General features: G+C 38.3%; 2 protein-coding genes across 2 annotated transcripts; both read right to left on the reverse strand.

Annotated features, from left to right (window-relative positions):
- Positions 1-12,664: 12,664 nt before the first annotated feature.
- Positions 12,665-14,720, reverse strand: LOC115046835 (thyrotropin-releasing hormone receptor). Its single transcript, XM_029507464.1, has 2 exons — positions 13,947-14,720; positions 12,665-13,048 (listed from the first exon to the last, which is right to left on the reverse strand). The coding sequence occupies exons 1-2, from the start codon at positions 14,718-14,720 to the stop codon at positions 12,665-12,667; spliced, it is 1,158 nt and encodes a 385-aa protein (XP_029363324.1).
- Positions 14,721-18,330: 3,610 nt separating this feature from the next.
- On the reverse strand, positions 18,331-20,708 carry ocstamp (osteoclast stimulatory transmembrane protein). The gene is made up of 3 exons (XM_029507465.1): positions 20,671-20,708; positions 18,909-19,923; positions 18,331-18,818 (listed from the first exon to the last, which is right to left on the reverse strand). The coding sequence occupies exons 1-3, from the start codon at positions 20,706-20,708 to the stop codon at positions 18,474-18,476; spliced, it is 1,398 nt and encodes a 465-aa protein (XP_029363325.1). The 3' UTR covers positions 18,331-18,473.
- Positions 20,709-21,935: the final 1,227 nt, after the last annotated feature.

Raw genomic sequence — 21,935 nt, forward strand, 5'->3', positions numbered from 1 at the left:
GTAAATAGACTAAATTAAGAAGGTAAACATGTAAAACATTATTCAGTAGCTTAGCATCGTTGATATGAGAAAGTTAACTTTGCTAAATTTTACCATTAGTCCAAAGTTGTGTTGAAGAGCAGCTTTTCAGTTTTCTAGTTTCTTGATAATCTAATCAATCAAATAATCAGCAAAATAAAAACACAAAAACAACAACTCTAAAATAACTTTGCTGAAACTGTAACAGATACACTGAAAAACAAAAGATTTTGTGGTGTAGTAATAGTTATTAGGTTAACTGTCATACATACACATATATATTGGTTTGAAAGTGGTACAGTTTATTTTGGTTACATGACTCTGTAGCCTCTTGCTATCACGTGGAGCTGCTAAAAACTGATTTTCACAGTGAATGATGGTGACAATGCTGACTCAAAATAAAGGATTCTAATCTGTTCTATTCTAGTTTGCGTTTGTTATTATTATCTAGTTTTGTGTGTATTATTTTGTGCTGGTGTTTTTGTCCTTAAGCCAATGAACTTTCTACAGTTCAAATAAGCAAATAACTAATAATAACCAAAGGCTATTCAGGTATTCATCACAACATGTTGTGCCGCATAAAATGAAATGTATAGAAAAGTTGAAAGGACAATCTGATGTTATATCTATTCTTGTGATATGAATATAGCTGTGAACAGACGTTTTGTCACTTAAGAAAAATAAAGGTGTTATTAAACAGTTGCCTCATTTAGGAAATTTAAACTACAGAAAAAATTATGGAAAATGTTATATAAATGTTAGTTGAATATAGAACATAAATACAAGCATTCTTGCCTTGAAAAGCCATTGGTCTTAGCTGAGATTTTTCAGTTTGATGCAGTCAGAGTCTAAGTAAAACTACAGTAAAATTCAATGCCCATATTAATAATCACCAGTAGATTATCTGAGGTTTGCCAGCAAAGAAACTTATACCCGCAAGTAAAGTGTACTTGATGATCGCCTTTGTAGAATTTACTTACAATTTCCAAGTGCAAAAACTTCACTAGGTTTTCCCAAGTAAACAACACTAGCACTAATAACACAGAGATATGCTTATCAGTCTGGCCGGTTTTATATATCTGCACCCAAGGGAGAAGAGAGACCAGTGATGTTTTGCATTTAAATCATTTCTGTTTTGCAAGGATAGACTTGAATTTCAGTAATTTCCTGCGGGAGAAGTGTAACATTAAATTAACTCAGGCAAACATCATTGTGAATGTAAATTTCAAATTGGATTTTAGTTTAGTTTCAGTTCAGTCCGATATGTGATACATACACACTTTTCAATTTAGATGGATAATTCTTTCTTGGTTAATGTAAGTTTAAGTTCAGATAAGGAGAGTCACCTCTAAGCTGTTGTGTTTTCATTCTCCACAGACTTCAACACTGCAGTAAGATGTGGATGGGAGCTGTGAACCAAAGTATGTATCTTAAAGCAGCCAATGTGGCCTGAATTTTTATGGGGTGATAGTTGAATTTTCCTTCATTTCCTCAAAGTCAGCAGCTTTAAAAGCACCATGCACAAAGCATTTACTAACTCAACAAAGCTTTGATGCTCATGAACACTCTTTTCATTTATTAGAGAAAGTTTGTTTTCCTTCAAAATATAATTAACCTAACTTAAACACTTAAGGGATTGCCATGCTTGGAGGCATGTTTGGATTAGTCTGTAATAACATTTCAGAAAATTAAGTTGAAGGGTCTCAGCCACAGGACTGAAATAAGTCTTGGTCCCCTGACACAGTCTGAAGTTCAACAGCACACAAACAAGACCTCAGATACAGAGAAGGGCTGAATTATGGTATGAACACAACAGTAAATTTCGAGGGGGTCGAAGAGCAGATTAGAATTGACAGACAATATCTTCATATAACTTCAGGGACACTGAGGTGGAATAAGGTTGAGATAGACAGTGAGATGGATCTGTCTGGAAGAATTAAGTTCTTCTTGTGAGAAGTGATATAAAGACATCAGCAGGCTCTAGTCCTCTCATCAGTCTTTCTACTGTATGTTGCAACACATCAAAGGAGGACAGACTTTTTAAAAAAGCCAAGATCCCACGGGAAAACCAACATAAGCGCTTTGTGAGAAATTCTGGCTTACTTGTGTGTATGGGTGCAATTTGGTCAGTTAGATTGACCAAAATGTTTCATAGTGAGACATTTCAACTGCTTTCACAAATTTTCCATGATATTAAAGCCGTGCAGACGACAAATCTTAAACTTTGGTGACCCTCTAACTTTTCTTCTATTGCCGTGAGGGTGATGTTTGAGACTGATGATGCATTTTCATGTTATCTGAACTACCATGTATTGAGTGACTCCTTAACTTTTCATCTGTCATAAAATATTGACATTTTTTCCCACCAGCAGAAAAAAAATGGCGACAAGGCTGCCGTCTGGATGTTTGACCCTCACCGTGACCCTTACCTGCCGATTTCCAAAATGGCGACTTAAAAAAAAAAAAAAGTCGACAGAGGACTGCCACTTCCGGGGTAGGACCGATGGAAAGTGTTTTTTAAAAGAAATACGAAACAACTGTCTTTGCCTGATTTACGAAGAGACCGTGGCTGTTTGTGAGGAGTTCAATGTCGAGAGGACCACCTGAAGGAAACATGCTAACGGATACCACAAGCTAACAGCTAACCGGGAGCGAAAAACCGGAAGCTGTTTCAAAGTCTCATCGGCTTTCTTTTCGCGATTAAAATTACCTCAAAGGCAAACTACGAGGTGGCGACACTAGCTGATAAATACTGCAATCCATTTTTTTTTTTTTACCGAGGGTGAATTTATCAAAGACTGTGTTCAAGGTGATGGTCGTGAAGAAACGGGAGTTAGCCTGGCTAACACTGCGGAGCTAAGAATGAGAGTGGAAGAAGGAACGAAGGAGCCCAAAAGAACCAAGCAAGAAAATTGTATTTATTTTTATTTATTTATTCATTTAATTTTGCTCCACCGCGGATGACAGGAGACTATGGTGGAATAAATAAAACCAGGTGGATTATTACGGGTGGATCACCTGCCATGGCTGGAGAAGAGGTGGATTATCAATCCTAATCTGCAACAGTCAGCGAAGAAGGAGGTAAAGATATTCAGTTTAACTGAATTATTCACCAACAAGCTCTCTGACATAAACATCTCCAATACGGTGATAAAGGTTATTGATTTTGTTCCCGCTCAATTCCCGAAATACACAAAATAATGAGTATTCATCAGTGTGATGGAGGAAAATCCTCCCCTCACAGATATATTAGACATGAATATAAAACACTCTCAGAAATATCAAAGATCAGAGTAATAGATCCACGAGGCCTCTCTGTGTGTGACTCTTTATGGCAGTTTTGATTGCAGAGCAGAGAGTATTGATCAGGATTGACCATTTAATGTCAGTACGTGAAATGTGTTTTCCCCCTGAATGGTTTGAAGACCCATTAAATGGAGGTTAGCTTGACCAAATGAATTTTATGATGATTTGGATGGCTCGCCAGAAATCTCTGGCTTTTACCTTGGAGTACTTAGCGACAACAGTGCCATTTTAATGTGAATATTTTCCTGTTACAAATGCTAAATAAGGTTTTGGATTAATCAGCAACAGGGCAGGGTCCTGGCCAGAAGCAACACTTCCTATTTGGCACATGACCTCTATATACATGTTTTTATTTTTCCCCCAGAGGTTCCTGGAAAAAGAAAGAAATCCAAATGTCATGGAAATCAGTATTCACAAAGTATATGGTTCATACTTCTAATACAGGAGGGGAGTGGGACGAAGTAGACGAAACACCGGTGAAAGGAGGTTCCCACCTGATGACCCCAAAGACATGTTAGCTATCACTGCTCACTGGGCCAGTTATTCAGATATTATCTTTAGGGCACATAGGGCATGGGGAAGTTTGTTGTTTGGGAGTTAGTCACTGAGTCTGGTCCTTTTTTTTTTTGTAGCACATGTTTCTTGTGTTTACTCTGAATGCAGTATTCACCAGAGATGATCATTAAATTAACCCTGTAGGAACACATCTTTCATTCATTCATTCATACATCTTGAACCGCTTATCTTTTTTGGGGTCACAGGGTGCTGGAGCCAATCCCAGCTTACACTGGGCGAGGGCAGGGGTCACCCTGGACAGACAATTTTGAGTCAGCAGTTAACCCAAACATGATGATTTTGCACGGTGGGAGAAACTGGAGTACCCGGAGGAAACCCACGAATAGTTAGAGCTATGACGTGTTATATGTTCTGCGTTCTGTCTGTTCTGTATGTTATATAGAGATATAACACATAAAGAACATACAGTCAATTTTCCCGACCGTCTCCATAAGTGATTGAATTTAATTTATAGCTTTTCAGAAAGGTTCATTTATATCTCAGTTTTTTTCTACAGGCTCTTTATTTTAAATGGTTGTGAATGTAAAATCTGAGACAATATTATTGACCTCAAAGTAAACATGCAGAAAGGCCTCAGAGAAGTTCAAAGTATGCTGTGATACCCACAGATCAATGTCAAAATGTTTGCTGTCGTTGTAAAAAGTAGAGTTTGCTTGTTCACCGATGCATTGATTAACATGGGCTTTAATGCGACATATGTTTTAATGCCACATGAATACAGATGTCCTGACATGATTAGCTACTGAGCTCAGTTTAGATTGTTGTTTATGTTTGCTTCCAAACAGAGCAGGTGGTAGCGCAAATACATAATACATAATCCTTAGCATCAGGGCTCTGTATTATTACCTCATCACTTTCACTGGTAATTTGTTCAGATGTGTTTTTCCTTTGTAACCGTTCATTTAACTACCTAAAATCATGATATAGATGAGGAATTCAAATGAAAACAAATCTGTCTTCATGAACAGTTGATGTTGTGGAAGTACAATATTCAGTCTGATTAATTTTAGCTCAGCATAAACACTGTGCAACGGCCTGGCTCTATTCAGTGGTCACAACTATATTGTTTATATGTTAATTGGCTAATTTGTTAATAGGATTTATATGGTGAATTATGTCTTGGTTTCGGACAGTTTGCTTCAGAATTTACAAACCACAAAACAACTACATGCACTTTGTTTTTGTACAGATTTAAAAAATATTTTATTTATTTTTATTTATTTATTTTTTCCATTTTTTACAGAGTAGCTCTCTGCTAAGCCCTTATATATGTATATACACAGGGCTACACAATAAGTGAACTCAGTGAACCCCTGCATGTACGTATGCTGCTCCATATATCTTATCTATTTAATCTAGAAGAAAGGATAAAAGCTTGAGCCGTCTCATGGCAACATCTCTTGACTGCCACAATCAATGAGGCCTCTGATGCTAATAACCTCCTTATTCTGAATGACTGTATATGAAAGGGCCAGCACAGTAAATCAAAAAATACATGTGATATATTGTTTTGCCGCATTTTATAGCATGGCTGTGAATTGGGGGTGCTGAGATGTCGAGACTCCTTTCAGGATTGAGGAGTGGGGGAGGGTTTTATGATGCTTCCCATCAATAAATACAGCGTAATAAATGAGGGATTTTCTATTACAATAAATGGAATAAACTCACAGTATGAGGCACATTGTCAAAAGTACTGACAGTGCAACATCCTTTTCTGTTTTTAATAAAATAATAGATAAGGTGGTTTATGAATCAACCATAAATGCAGTGAACATTAGAGAAAGGAAAGAAGTTACACAAAATATTAAAGTGTATGAATTATATGGCTCTTACATCGTCCAATAGTCAGCCATTCACTGCTGTCTCAGGAACTTCATAGCAAGTTGACTACAGTCTCAATAAAATCGCTTTTAAGGAGATCAATTTGCGCTAGACCACAAGTCCATTTGTACTTTTGGTAGGAAATAATTGTACCTTAAATGCGCTGGTTAGTTGTGTTTCACAGTGTTTAAGTTTTGTCTGTGTTCATCAGTTAGCCAGATTAATTTTTCAAAGTTCTGTCACTCCATGTATAAACAAGAAGCTGTCCTTCTACCTCCATGTTCGTCCCCATTCTGCTGCGGAAATGTTTTAGGTCACTGTAACAGATAACTGTACACGCGTCCAATTTTGAAACTTGACTAAAACAGCTGAGAGGAAATATTTCAGGCCCAAGTGAACAATGACACACTTATTTCAACTGTGGTGATAAAAGCCCTTTTGTTTATGTATATATATATATATATATATATATATATATATATATATAATTTGTGATTTGTCATCACACTATGCCGATGAGTGCTTTCGTGAAAGTCTCTGGTGGCTACATGGCTGATGTCCTGCTAACTGATAACAGACTAACTGACAAACTATCTGCCTAATATCAGCGAAACAGCACAGCAGCTCTCACATCACATATTCCCTTGCTTTCTATAATGTATGCAAAGGTTTGGAGTCAGTTCTTTCAAGGTGATTGGGAAGAGAGTCTGCTATGTGGCAAAGGCAATTTCTGTGGTGTTGCTATGGTGATTAATTAGTCTCTTCACAAGTAAACAGTCTGCTGTTACAATAATGCACCAACTGTCTGAATGTCAGTTCATTCTGTGGATCGTTTAAAGAAGAGTGTAAATACAGAAATGAACGCCTGCCTGCCTCAGAGTCAGTCAATGAAGAGCATTCAGTGTGCGAATGAGAGTCACAGAGGCAACATGTGACACATTCAGTCAGGTAGAATCGTGACTCATTCTGCTGCTACTGAATGTGCCACGCCACATGTATATGCTGCCACCGCTGCACTTCAGGGATTTGGTCCTATCTCCAACTGTCTTGGTGGTCTTTTTGTATTTCACATTATCACGAAAAGCAGAGTGGATGTTTGGCATACATGTCATGTTCCCAATCTAAATCACACCCAGGCCAACTGTTTATCAATTATTCTGACTGATTCAACCTCTGATCTAACAGGTCTAAGAAAAATGAGAAAAGTAAGGGATGTTCCAGCCAAGCAGAGCTGGAGCTTCAGCTCGCCGGCACGGTACAGAAAGGTGGTGTTTTCGAGGAAGATAAGAGAAATCACATGTGGGAGCTGGACCTGTAAGAACTGTTCTTACTCCTGTAGGAATTGATGCAGTGCATTTATTACTGTTAGTCTGTGAAGTTTTGGTTACAATAATATTAAACATCATTCTCAGAAATTCCACTTCAAAGTTCAAAATCTGTAGTTGCAATCAATGCAATAATGAATCTTATTCAAAAGTATTTGTCTCATCATTGTTTTTTTTGTCTAAATTTGTTTTTACATGAGCAAAATATTTACAAATTTTCTCAGTCTCTAATTAAATCTAACAATCAAGTCATACAGGTCTCATATTTCTGCCATGATCCACAGTAATGTTTACATAATTCCAATTTTACAGAAGCTGCTTTGCTGATATATTCACATAAAATTGGGAACTGACATACATTTGCACTGTGCAGATGGCTCAGGTGTTGGTTTGAGAGGAGTTCAAACATGCAGCACCTGCCAAACTTGGCTTTATTCACCATGAAGATCCAAATATCCTGCTTGGCTTTTTCTGCAACATATGCATGTACAGGTTTTTTCAATTCAGTCCTGGTTGTATGAGTCCAACACAGTTCCTTCAGTGTTACAGTTGCACTGGATTAATGAAGAACCTAATAGTCCGCAGCGTCCTCCATGAGAAATGTTGAACCTAGTAGACTTGTGCTGCAATGAAATATGCCATCAGTTGAGATTCCACAGTGGCAACTAAAATTCATGAATGTATACATTGCTGCCAAATTACACACAATGAGTCTTCTCATATTTATGTTGTTATGGCTGCACTCTAATCAAACTGAAGAAGCCACTTCAGCGAGGGCTGAAAATCTTAACACACCTTGTGATGGCCACAACTAAAGACAATATGATTGCGAACATGAAACCTCTGCAGAGCCATCACATTGTCTTTCAGTATTATAACCCTTTGTTTGGGTTTTGCATCTGACCAGAAATTAACCTGCTAAAAGAAAATACAGCAGTGCTATACAATTTGTAGGTATTTTGTTATAAACTAAAATATTGAACAAATAAAACTCTAACCTGACATAACAACATTATCATCCTTAGAGCTATAGTTTCTCCTCCAAACCAATCTAATGAACCATATTTATTTGTAAGAATCATTGTAAGACTTGGTAACACGTACAGTCTAACCTCAACAATGCTCTAATTTTAACCTGAACCAAAATCTTTCCTTTTTCATTTTCACAATTTTAGTCAACTATGGTTTTGTTCACTGATTAAAATCTTCCAATTGTTCCGAAATCAAACTCACTCCAGATTAATTAATATAATATTATATAATACTGTATACCTTACACTGTAAGGCAAATTCAGCAGATTAGCGCCTTTGCTTTGTGAATACTGGAATAAAAAATTAAACTGGCCACATGTTATGAAACCTTTCTTCTGTGGCTTCGTGAATTTTCCTCTCTGCATTATTTGGTGTCAGAGAAGTTCAAAATGTTCAAACTGTTCAAACACAGGAGGCTTAATGGGCAAGAAATAATTAATTTTCTCTTCAGTGGAGTATTACAGGCTTTTCTAAACGGAACAAAGCACCCTTTGATTATACATTTATATTTGATACTGAAGAGACAAGAACTCTTGACAGATGGATAAATTATTCATTCTCACAGACCAACAGCTCTTCATTTTGTCTGTCATCAAAAGGCACTAAAATATGTTGCACTAGCTGCCAGAAATCTCTAACTATTACTCATCCTATGGTTTATTCATGATCTTTAAACAAAGCTCTGTTTGGCATAAGGGCTTTTGAGATGTGGTACACATTGAACAGCATCAAATTAATTTCCCAGATATCCAGATGTCTCAAATCTTTTTATTGGTTATTTTTCGTTTGATTATGCCACATTAGAGCCAAAGAAAACATCTAACAGTAATACCACATACAAAAAGCTGCTGCATTGTTTCTCTTGGGGGTGGGAATTGTTGACTATCTCACAATTTGAATGGATTCTGATTTTTGGGGCTGAGATTGGATTCAAAATCGATTCATAAAGCTTTCTACTTCAAAGGATCCAAAGGATCCTCATGATCTACTCCAGTCTGTTTTGCAAGACAGAATGACAAATGGAGAAATTAAAATGTCTTTTTCACATTTATTAAGTTTGAAACATTTATCCATGCTTACATGGAATTGTAGCAAATGTTGCATAAAAGCAATATAACATATTGCTAAAGTAACAAAAATAAAAGTATAAAAATAGTGCAGTTAAACATGCTGCCTTTTAAATTCCAAGGAAAGTGCATTTTCCAGTGTGTGTGGACCACAACTGCTATTCTAAGTTGCTAGCTATAAAATAAGTGTCAAGCTCTGTCTTCTCAGACATTAAAAACCAAAATGTGTACAAATCTTTGCCGTCAATGAGGACGGGGCCGGTTGAATCTCCTTTTTCGTTGTAGTTTCCTCCTTGTTTTGGCAGAGCCGGCTGCATGGTAACCTCCGGACGTCCCGCGTACAAAATAGAGGTAGACAGCCTGCGGATTTGTTGTATTTTTTAAAATAAATTTTGGGACTCTTTAAATCGATTCTGAATTGTAGTAAATGAGAATCGCGATTCTTGATGAATTGATTTTTTTGGCACACACCTTGCTTCTCTAGTTGATCAGTTTTTAAGTGGGGGAATTATTTTAATACAAGTACAAATTTATTTTCAGCAGTATATACCTAAAATATTAAGAGTATTTAAATGGTGTATTGTTTTTTATGATTGGATTATTAGTAATCTGTGGAAGAGTGTTTTAACTGTGCATCCTTATAGGCAGTATAATAAAATGTACCGTTTCTGTATTTCTTTTAAGATGTAGCAAAATAAGTACTGCAGAAGTTGACTTGTACATTACTTGATCAAATGTACTTAGCTACATTCACTACAATTATTTATTTATACATTTTTTTACAGTTCAATTTGATCAGGGGCAGCATGGCAGCACAGTGGTTAGCACTGTCGCCCCACAACAAGAAGGTTGCTGGGTCCTTTCTGTGCAGAGTTTGCACCTTCTCCCTGTGTCTGCTTGGGTTTCCTCCCACCGTCCAAAGACATGCATGTCTAGGTTAACTGGTGACTCTAATTTGTCTGTCGGTCTGAAGCAAGAGGTTGTTCGTCTCTGTTTGTCTTTGTGTGTTGGCCCTGTGATGGACCGGCGACCTGTCCAGGGTGTACCCCGCCTCTTGCCCGGAACGTTGGCTGGGATTTGCTCCAGCAGAAGATGGATGGATGGATGGATGTAATTTGATCAATGTAGGGCTCATCAAATTCTCATCAAAAAAGTAAAGAATTTTCCAAAATGCCTAACTATTGGAAGTGAATGGACAGAATTTGAGAATACTGAGAAACACAGATTTCACCAGCTATTAAACCACAGACTGCTTCAACTGTATCGATTGACAAAGCTTTTCAGTGCAGTTGCTGGGGATGAACAAATGAAGAACAATTACTGACTATCACTTGTTATATAACATGCACACACACAAAAAAAAAACTTGATAAAAAGTACATTTTCTTTCAGACATCAGTGTTCTGCTCAATGTCTGTAAACTCCAATTTACACCTGCCATCATTGAGCTGAAAATACTATTAGGTAACAAAAAAAAAAAACAACAACAAATGGCCAAACTGACCAATATTTGTAAAAGTTGTTCTGTATAAAAGGACCTTTTGTGTTTGTCTGAATGAACTCCAAGCCAAAGTCCCTAAGCCTTAAATCTCCAATATTGATAATGGACTGTAAACAAAAATGATGTCTCATTATTCCGTTACTTATTACAGATTAAAATTAGATTGTGGGTGCAAGACAGCCATTAGAAGCATTTTAACTGCAGGTTTAGCTTTGAGTTTGTATTTTTCATTGTTTCTTGCCATCAGACTCATGTGACATGTCTTTCATAATGAAAACCACTCATATGGAAATTATCAGCACTATACAGCCTGATGTGCAAATATGTGCAAAGGGACTTCACTGCTTTGTAAGTTTTCAGTTCTGCTTCAATTCTGCCTTCAGTTTGACTGAGAATATGGGCCGTACATTATAAAACACTGTCAGAGTTGATTGTTGACATTACCTTCACTCTGCAGCCGTTAACATGATGATTGAAAGCTTTTTGACTAAATGTTCTTTGTAAATTTTTCAAAAAGAAATTTCTGAAATAGTACAGACCACCAGGGAACTGTAAAAAGCAAAACCAGGTTTGGTCTGATTTGTTCAATCCAAAGCAATGCACACTAATTAATGCAAATCAAAATAAAAGGGCACCATGAAAGGGTCCAGGGTGACCCCGCCTTCGCCCAGGTCACGAGCTGGGATTGGCCCGTGACCTGGAAACAGATAAGCGGTTGAAAATAAATGAATTGATGACTGAAAAACAAAAGGGATATCATTTTCCTTTCCTTACTCCCCGGAATTATGCATGCCAAAAGTCACTGTTCAATAAGAAATACGGGATGAAGATTTACTTTAATTTGACACACAATACTCATAAATAAAGAGAATCTGTACATGTTTATGGCTGTAAAGAGGTTTGTTAACCCTACAGTCCACAGAAATCTTATAGCCTGGCTACAAAATATATTGACCTAGGATCCACTTCTGGCACAAACATGAAATGGATTTATAGGATTTACACTCGTTTCTTACACTGGTGCTGTAGATACTCAATGCCAAGTCACTCTATGACAAAAAGAGAGCAGAATGTATTGAGCGACGTAGAGTCACTGCACGGCCACCACAAGACAAAAGCACTAAGATAAGAAAGACGTCAAACCTGGTGACAACATTTAGCGTCTCAATACATTCTTTTTTTGATTTATGTACTTGCTGTCAGATTTTTTGCATATGCAAGCAGGCTAAAATGACAACGTTACGTTTCTTCAATTTCTCAGTTAATTTTATGAATTGGAATTGATTTGTTTCCTATCAGAACTTCCTGGTCATTAATTCCCATCTAACAGTTTGATATATACAACCCAAATATAAAAACTCTTCTCCACAAATTGCAAAAACTATGGAGTTATTTCAGTGAACAGGTTGTTATGTTACTTTAGGTTTTTTTTTCTAATTTAAAAGTAAATCCAATGAAGTAGCTGGTATATGGTGTACATCTGAAATGACTAGCTATTGAAGGCCTGTATTTTCAAGCATAGCAAGCTGATCACAACAATAAACAAGCTGAATTATTCTCAAAAATGTATAATGTCACGAATTTCATAATATATAACAATAATAATGGTGTAAATAGTAACAGAAGTAAGACACCTCCTCCTTCCATCCTTGTTGCACAGACTTCATATTTGCTCTTGACAAAACTAGTTAAGATTGAGTCTGACTGTTGTTTCAAAGGAAAATATCAACTATACACCCACTACATTAATAAGACGCTTATTAAATGTCCATATTTTCCTTAAAACAGGGAGCAGCATATTTCAGAATTACAATACTGATGTAAAAGTACCACAACTACAACAACAGAAACCTGTGTCACAGGAAACACAGAGATTACCCACAAACTTCGTGTAACAAGGGGAAATAACTATAATAATACAATAATAATTTCAACATCAAAATAGAAAGATATTCACAAATAGTGTATCACATACAACGTTTGTCTTAATGAACCCAACTCAATCATCAAAGCCTTTATTAGGAGATGCTGAAAGTGCTCGTTTCATCGTCTGTTACGTTGCACCTCTTCACCTCCTCCTGCTCTGTAACCAGCTCGTTGCTCTCATGGGATAAATCCTTGATCATGCCGTAATACATGGGCATGTTGTATTCGGCCGTCTTCTCCTTGTCTCTCCGCTTGCACTTGCAGAGCTTTTTGAACGCGACGCGAAACTTCTGAGACATGAGATTGTAAATGATCGGGTTGATGGCGCTGTTTGTGTAGATGCACATCCGACAGAAGAGCAGGAACCAGGTGTTGTGGTAAGGTGGGTTGACCAGGGAGTTGACCACCACCAGCGTTCGGTAGGGCATCCAGAGCAAGGCAAAGAGGACGACCACCACAGCCAGCATCTTCGTGATCTGCGGAGCACAGGAACAGAGGTTGAGAGACTGAATTGCATGACTTTCAACAGGTTGTCTGACCACTTTGGAAATCCGAGGTTTACTGAAGACTTGACATAGTCCCTGTGAAGTCCCCCTTGAAGTCTTTCAGGGCTGGTGTTGCAACTCAATTATGTCTAACTTTAATGAAATTTAAACTTCTAAATTTTATTAAAAAAAGTGATCACCCGCACAGTTGTCCTGAAAGGAGATATTGATTATTCGGTGTAAAACTGTCCTAGGCATATTTATTTCTGCTGTAAATTTGGGAGTCATTAAGGATTAACTCGTTTTTAGAGTCAACCACAAGTGGTAATTTAATTGGTCCATAGAAAATGATAGAAAATGGACTCATACTTGGTGATTCCAACACTTATTTGACTGTTCGACAAACACTTGTGTCAGACAGTTTAATATGCTGGTTTTTAGTTTTAGTGCAGTTTTACTGTGTTTTTGTCATCTCAGTTTAGCATTTTGACGTACTGACATTTGCTAATCAACACAAAGTACAGCTGACTGTTTTGGTCAAATTAATCTTTTGATCTGATCGTGTTAGATGAACTTAAACCCACAAATTTCAACCTGTAGAGTTAATGCCACTAAGATAAATTATCTGGCGACTACGACTGTCCCCAGATGTTGAATGATGAACCTACTAATTGCCAAGATATTTCTGTTTGAACCAGCTGGCTGCTATTGCTGCTATTGTTCTGTTAGCATTTCAAAAATCCTGAATCTGATAAAATGATCAGGATATGGTGCACCTTTACCTGAGCTCAGAAGAAGATAGATATTATTCATGATTTCTCAATACTCACGCAATGTTTATACTTATTGCTCTGAACTGTGTGTCAGTCAAACATCCTCAGATGCTCACCTGTTTCCTTGCAGAGACTGCACCCTTGTTGGCCTTGGTACTGTTGGAGTGACCCTGGTGAACTGACCCTCCTCCAGCTCTGTCACTGAGATCCGTCGGCAGGGGGCTCATGAACAAAATCTTCGCAATGAGTCCATAAAGCACAGTGGCCACGATGAGGGGGATCACATAAAAGAGAGTGAAGTCCAGAAAATATATCGGCATGTAGAGGCTCCTGGAGACACGGTAGCCGCAAGTGACCACCACTCCGTTGGCGTAGGCGGTTTCATGTATATCCACCAGGAAGAACCACATAATGCAGTAGAGTGAGGTGAAGACCCAGACTCCTGCTATGATCCTCTTTGCCCGGGAAACAGTACATATGAACTGCGCCTTTATGGAGTGACAAATGGCGATGTATCTCTCAATGGTGAACGCCGTGATGGAGCAGGACGACACGTTGATGCCCAAGTACTGAAGGTAAGTAATACACAAGCATCCCGTGTAGCCATATATCCAGAAAGCCACAACATCGGAGATATTAGGCAGCCCTGCAGCTAAGAGCACGATGAGGTCTGCGACAGCCAGACTCACAAGGTAACAGTTGGTAGGGGTCACCATATGTTTAGTGCGCAGTACGACCAGCACCACCATAACATTCCCAGCAATCCCAACTCCACAGATGAGCATTGTCAAAAATATCGTTATGACCTGCTCTTCGAGAGGCTTCAGAGGCATCCCAGTCAGATTTAAAACCTGGGTGACATCTTGGAAGATGGTCGTGTTGTTTTCCATTGTGATCTTTTCCTGCCGCCAAAATTCTGTTGATCTTCAAGATCCTGAAGTCAGACAAACAAAGACAGAAGAGTTATTGATGATGTGAAAATGACTAGGGTGTGGCTGAAAATCAAAAATGTAACCCAGCCACATTAATACTTTCTTTGGACATCCCATATCAGTGCTGAGTTATTGTAAAGGCAAAGCATAAATATTGGACATGGTGTTACCTATGTAACCTTTAAAGCAAGTAATGTAAATGTAGAAGAACCAATCAAATTACAATTTTAAAAGAAAAAAAAATCACCTGACTGTGCATTTTAGCTGCTGTGTAATTTTTGGCCATAACAAGCAGCAGTTATCAGCAAATAGTGCTAATAGCCTAATGTTGCACCAAACAGTGAAAGCATCAGGTGGTCAAAATTGAGTAATTAAATGCAAAAGAACTACATATTAATTTCTCCCTGGAGCCAGTAGAATCAAAAACAAGAACACAAATAGAGTAAATACTGAACTTTTATTAATCATTTGTCTATAAACATTACTTAAGATTGGTGATAACCTTTTTCTTTAGTTGCCGAATCTTTAAATTAGTTTGCTAACTTCATGTTTATACTGTCCCCATGTGGCCATAAAAGGTTTTTATTATATTTGAAGCAGAAACCTCTGTTATAGAAACATTCAACTGTTTTTATGAGTATTTTTGTTGTGAAGCAAATAAAAGTGGTAATAGAGATTACATTTAAATATACTTCCTTATAGTGGAATTTGATAGGAATAGAGATATTGCCCTCAGCATATATTTGAGAACACCTTAATAAACACATTGGAGCAATCAATTTTAAATATCAGCTTTTTGCAATAGAAATAAAATAACGAAGATCCTCACCTGCTCTCCCAATCAGATCAGATTATCCTCCTGAAAGCAAAAACTACTTTCTTCCCCTTTTCTGAAATAAAGCAGATATATTCACAATTGAATTGATTTGACAGAAAAATAAAATCCTGGGCCAACAAAGAATTTTTTTTGAGAGAAAAATAGACAGCTTACCATCCTTTTGCAAGAGGCAAAGAGGCAGAGCTCACTCTGACATGGTCGCAGCACTCAGGTGCAATCAACCAAGAAACACAGATGACTGCTTAGTCCTCCTCTGGAGCCGCTCTCGTTGTCCACATATGTCCCCCCCCCCTCTCTCCCTCTCTCTGCCTCTTTATTTTCCCACTGCATCCCTCCCTCCCACATCACATAGACCATTTCATCCACACTGCAACACACTGCTTTGTTCAGCCACCAACTTGAAAATCAATTCCACCTCCCCATCCATGCTCAGGATGTCATGTCAGCTGCTGTGTCCATGGATGTGACCATAAACCCTGTAATTATTGAAAAGAATGGAGGAGGTAGCCTGCAATTCAACACATCATCCACTGATGTGACTGACTGCTGAACTGAAATGGTCCTAATTATAAGTTGTTGTTTTTCTCCACTAGCAGACATAATTTAGTCCACACTTGTTAGTTTATTTGTTGTTGGTTTTTTTTTAACACTTTGGTTTCATATCGTGTGTGAAAGGACTAATTGACAACTTTGGATTCTCTGGGCTGATGCTTATTCAGTAGAGAAAAATCATCAGAATTAATTTTCTTAGGGGCAAGCATATGAGGGAACATACCATCTGAAAACCAAGATTATTCCTATTCCTGTGACATTTAGAGAAGCTTTCAGAGCTCCCAGCTGTTTGTGTGCTAGATGCTTTCTCTCTTATAGCCCAGCGCTCTCCAGAGCTGCAGCCATCAGGGAAGTTTAAAACCCATTTTTCTGAAAAAATCATATTCTGTTTTTCAAACCTGAGAAGAGTGAACAAACCATTCAAAGCTAGGATCTCTCTTTGACCCTTCATCTGTGGACAAGGCTGTCGGCATGAATGCTAATAAGTGAATAGAAGTCGGTCAGGCAGTCTGTCACTAATGAACAGATAACAGCTTCACTGAAAGAAAAAAAAGCTGCAGAACCGTCCAGGTAATTACTGGCTAAATTGCTGCATGCTGAGAAATGTTGTCTATATTGTATCAAACAGCCAACTAATTTTCTGATTAATAGAAGCTCATGCTGTGCATCAAAAATATGTTCAAATCCATAATTTAAGTAATTACATGTAAAATAAGATTAAAGGAGAAATCTGGGGTGTTAGGGGTTAACTTTTGTTTACATTTCAGCAGTAATCCATCTTTTGGTTCCTTTCCGCTGGCTGCTGCCTCACACTGACAGTGAGCAACCCTCATGTGAGGACTCATAATAACAAAAAATATATGAATTATTCATAAGTTCTGGACCATCATCTTAAAACAGGCTGCTGCTGAATTTTGAGACAATCATGAAGTGGCTAAGAAGTCAAAAGTAAAAATAGATGATAAAGCAGTATTCTATTATTATTCTGGGGTTAGGTCTGAAAATAAACTCTGGAAGCCTCATGGGAATTTTAAGCAGAAATATCAGCAGAAAGCTGATATGCAAAGGAGTTTTTCAGAGGGAGGAAGTGATTCTTTTTTTATAAAACCGTAATAAAATAGGCCAGTGAATAGTTTTGTTTTTTTGGGTGTGTGAGCATGAAATGGATTTGATTAATTTATTAAAGTTTTAGTTGTAGGCTAATACAATATCAAAATCATTTGCTGCACATTTCCAGGCTGGAGTTATTGCATTATTTTTATTCATTGTTTGTCCAAAGCACCATAGTGGCATCTAGTGGGACTGTTGGGTAACAAGAAAACTCAAGAAATAAAAAAAGTATCACCCAGGAGATTACTGCACACACAGAAACACAGAATTGTGTTTGATTTCCTGTGTTTAAAAAAAAAAAGAAAAAAAAAAAAGCAAAAAGCCCCCAAAACAACAACATGAATGTATATGCAGATGTGCAGCTACATCTATAAAAACCGCATCAGGTCCATGTGTGAGGGGCTCACACAGATGGTGTTGACACCTCACATAGTCACACAGGAAGTTCTTTCATCAGTTCTTGTTTTGCTCAAACAGAAATGATGTGATGATGAAAAAAAAAAATAAAGATGACGAATGGAGAAGTAAACCACAAGAAAGCTGTGAGTCAACAGCTATTCCAGCAGCTCTGAGGAGGCTGAGTTCAGGTGCAGGCTTTCAGCTAAATCCTATTCCTAGCATGCTTACATAATCTTAGCTTGGCGTATTTGCATTCTTACCTTTTCTACTTAGCACTAAACACATAAGTCATAAGTTGCAAAGTTATGTCGAACTGAATATTTAAATTTTGGCCGAATGATTTGAAATAAAATTCAAGCAATGACAGTTATTACATCCTTTGGTGCAAATTAATGTTTCTACCAAATTTAATAATAATCAATCTAATGTTTGTTGAGAGAAATTTTATCTCAAAAGGAAAATTTGGTCCTCATTTTGTGCCAATTTACCAAGAAGCTTTTGAGAAGTAACAACTTTTCCCTGCTGGTGGTGCTACGTGACAAGCCACAAGACTTTGAAGGCCACAAGGATTCATTGTGTCGGCGCCTTGAATATCTGAACCAAATTTTATGGTGATCTGTTCAATAGCTGTGGAGGCTATTCACTAAAAATCCAAATGGTTAACCTCATGGTGGCGCCTGAGAAAAAGTCAGCGGATTTAGTCTTTGTCCCCTGGGGACCAAAATATGCGAATAGAGAGTGGCACAGTGACTGATGTCATCCGTGTAGTAAGTCCAGAGATATGAGAAAAGCATTGCATTACAGTGACCGCTTCACCCGCAGGCGACCTCAAAAGAAATAGTCTTCCTTTTAATTTGTTCCTCTTTTATTTTCTTCATGGTGTAAGCCACCCTTCTCTGCTCCTGCTCTCTGAAAAAGGAGGCAGAGATTTTTCTGCGCAGCCGCCTGGCGCAAACCTCGAGGAAGACCAGGGAGTAGCTCACCAGCCAGAGACATCCCAGCAGGAGTGTGACTCTCAGGTCGGGAGCTGAGGTTGCTACATCGCAGAGCGATGGCTCAGGGATGAAGGTCCACTTGTAATCCCTTTGGAAGTTCGTCAGCTCGTGTGTGACGCAGAATTGTGGGATAATACAGGATGCAGGGGAGAAGAATTTAACCTAAAAAAAAACAAAACAAAACAAGAGCAAATGTGTAAAAACCTAAAAGGGGTGCGGAAGCTGTGATGAAAAATCTGTGTGCTGTTGTACCTTGTAACTAACACTTATCCCAGCAGACGTCGGGGGAAAATCCAGTAACCAGGGCACAATTACCTCAACTATATGATACACAACATAATCCAAAGCTACTATTGCTGTTATTGCAAGGAAATATAACGTCACCACAACCAGGGACAGGAAGCAAGACGTACATTCCTGAGTTGTGACTTTACAGCTTGTGGGCTTGAATTTGCTTTTAGCTGGTCTCATATTAACGGCAGGTGTAGCTTTTTCCCGGACTTCTCTAAAGGTGGAGCTGATATCAAACTGAATTGATGTCAGATAAGACTTCAAGTAGCGTGCAGACTCAAAGATTAGTAACGCCACAAAAACAGCAGCAAGGATGCGGTTTGCCAGCAGTTTGCAGTCTTTTAGCAGGATCCTGGCATATGAGAAGTGTACCTCTATCTGCCCAATCATTTCATGAAACCGGCGCTTGACAGCTGACACATCCACATGTGTGAAATGATCTAAGTTTCTTAAATTAGTGACAAAGGCCAAATCCTCTCTCTTCACTTTGATGGTTTCCTCAACAAGGTCTTTCTTCACCTTGTTCAGTGGTTCAGATGAGTTCAATAAAGTCTTTGTAAAACCCTCAGCAGTGCACTTCAGGATGCGCGCTATAGCCCCCACATTCACAGAGATATTAGGGATCACGTTCACCACTAAAATCATGACGGAGGCCGAGATGAGGAGTTTGCGTCCCTGTGTGGTGCAGACGGTGGGCAGGATCATGGTAAGCACGCAGCGCAGAGGGTGAGACAGGAAAGAGAGTAGAAACATCGACACCGTGTAGATGCAGGTGGTCTGAACAGACGCCTCGTGGTCGTATCTCAGCGTCTTGGACACCCAGTTATAAAGCAGGCCGCCGGTGATGATGGCGAGTGTGAAACAGAGAGACAGCAGAGTCAGGATGTCTCGTCCCACAGGGGAGGGCAGAGAGTAAACATCCCACAGATAAACTAGGAAAGATTTTAAAGCTTGTCTGGAAGAGCCGACTCTGCTCCTGAGGATAAGATAAAATAAAATAAAATAAAATACAATAAAATACAACTTTAACAATATTTCGGAATACAATTGCTGATAGTTTTCCTTTTGATGCTGAGAGCCAGAGAAGATTGATAGTCCTCCCACCATCACATAATAAATGACTAACTAACTAAATAACCACCGGCAGCTGGTTAGTTTAATTTAGCAGAAGCTAAATAACAGCTAGCCTGGCTCTGTCAAAAGGTAAAATGTACCCACTGGCACCTTTAAATTCTCTACTGGTTCACCAGCAACGTTACAGGCTCAGCATGACTCCAGAGAGCTGCTGAGGCTGGCTGATAAATTATACAACCTTTCTGTGTTGATTAAACAACAATCAGAGATAACATGTTAATTACTGAACTTTAAAGGTCTTTTCGCCAAGCTAAACTGACATCTGGTATGTAAATATGTTGAATTGATGTGAAGGTTTCAGGCCTCCAGGTGACTGTAAGTTGCTCTGCACAGTTGCTGAAAATGAGGCTTTACATGTGAGAGTGAATCAAAACAGACTTCTGAGCTAAGCATTTCTGTAAAGCTCAATAATGAAAGTACAAACTCACACACACTTTTTTTTAATCGGCGCAGAAACAAGAAGAGAAAATATATCATTTTTAGCCTCAGGGAATTATTTGCACAAATTATTTACCGACAGTAATATGTTAAAGTTAGTTAGATACACACACACACACACACACACATATAAAAAGATAGATAATCTTACCTGAGAGGAGTAATAAATGTGCCTGTGACAACCTTCATTCTGACATAATGAGATTGAAGATAAGCAGCACTGGGAAGTGTTTGAGGACTGTGAAGTTAAAAAGGGGAACTTCTTTGAACACTCACAGTCATGTTGTTGTTTGTGAGTGGAAGGCGACTCTTCTCCATGTAAACCACACATGAGAAAGAATCATATGAAGGCATGACACATTCACACGCACACGGTCAACAACACATGCCATCCTGGCTGGAGTGCAGTCGCCGAGTGACATCAGGATTGACTGAGATTGTTGTACTTGTTTGAGTCAGCTCACACATGTTGTGTGAAGTTGAGACCAGTGCGATCACACAGTTTATCTTCGGCCCCCTCCGCTAAATCAAGTGCCAAGTGTGACACCAGAAGGCTTTTTTACACTCATCTGTGAAAGAAGGGAAAGTTTGGCTGCAATGGGACACATTACTGAACCATTTCTCAACTTCGTCTGCCAAATTAATTCAGTCAACACAGGGCTGAAAAACCAGAGTGAAAAACTAAGGAAGAGATAGATTTACTTTATTGGGAGGTTCTGCCACCTACAGTTGTTTTGTTCCTTGGTTATGACTGATGTTCAGTGTTAAGTAATCAGTCTGAATCTTAATAAGGTAGTTGCTTTATGTTAAAATAAAAACACAGATTGAAGTTGGCTGACAACAATCCAAGGGGCATTTCAGCAACAAACATCTGAACTCCAAATTTCACTAGCAGCTAAATGCAGATGAAGGAAGAGCAGGCGACGCCACGTCAAATGGACGCATTTTTTGGACGTATTACATCATCCATTTAATGCCACACAACACATGAACATGATCTTATAGTGATTTTAACTAACAACAGTTGATCATTTTAAAGGAGTTATTCACAGAGGTCAGCACACAGCATCAATACAAACAGTACGCTCTGCATATATATATACATATATATATAAACTTCACAGCTCGACTTGATGTAGTTGAGGGTACAAGTTTTTTTTTTTTTTTTTTTTTCGGTTCAATTTTAAGAGTGAAGAATGAAAAGTAAAATAATTCAGAAGTGAAAGTCGGGGTCATTTGACGTGGACTTGTGTGAGACATTACAGTCTGTATGTTATCTCCAGCAGAGTAGGTGGTAGAAGCAGACAGAAGCATCAGGACAGACCCTGAGAGATGAGCTACTGTGGACAGCAGCACAGTACAGAAAAATATTCCATCCCTTTCCTTTGGGTATACAGTTGAACTATCATATCACTG

Source organism: Echeneis naucrates, chromosome 7, assembly GCF_900963305.1.
Source record: "Echeneis naucrates chromosome 7, fEcheNa1.1, whole genome shotgun sequence".
Taxonomy (NCBI): Eukaryota; Metazoa; Chordata; class Actinopteri; order Carangiformes; family Echeneidae; genus Echeneis; species Echeneis naucrates.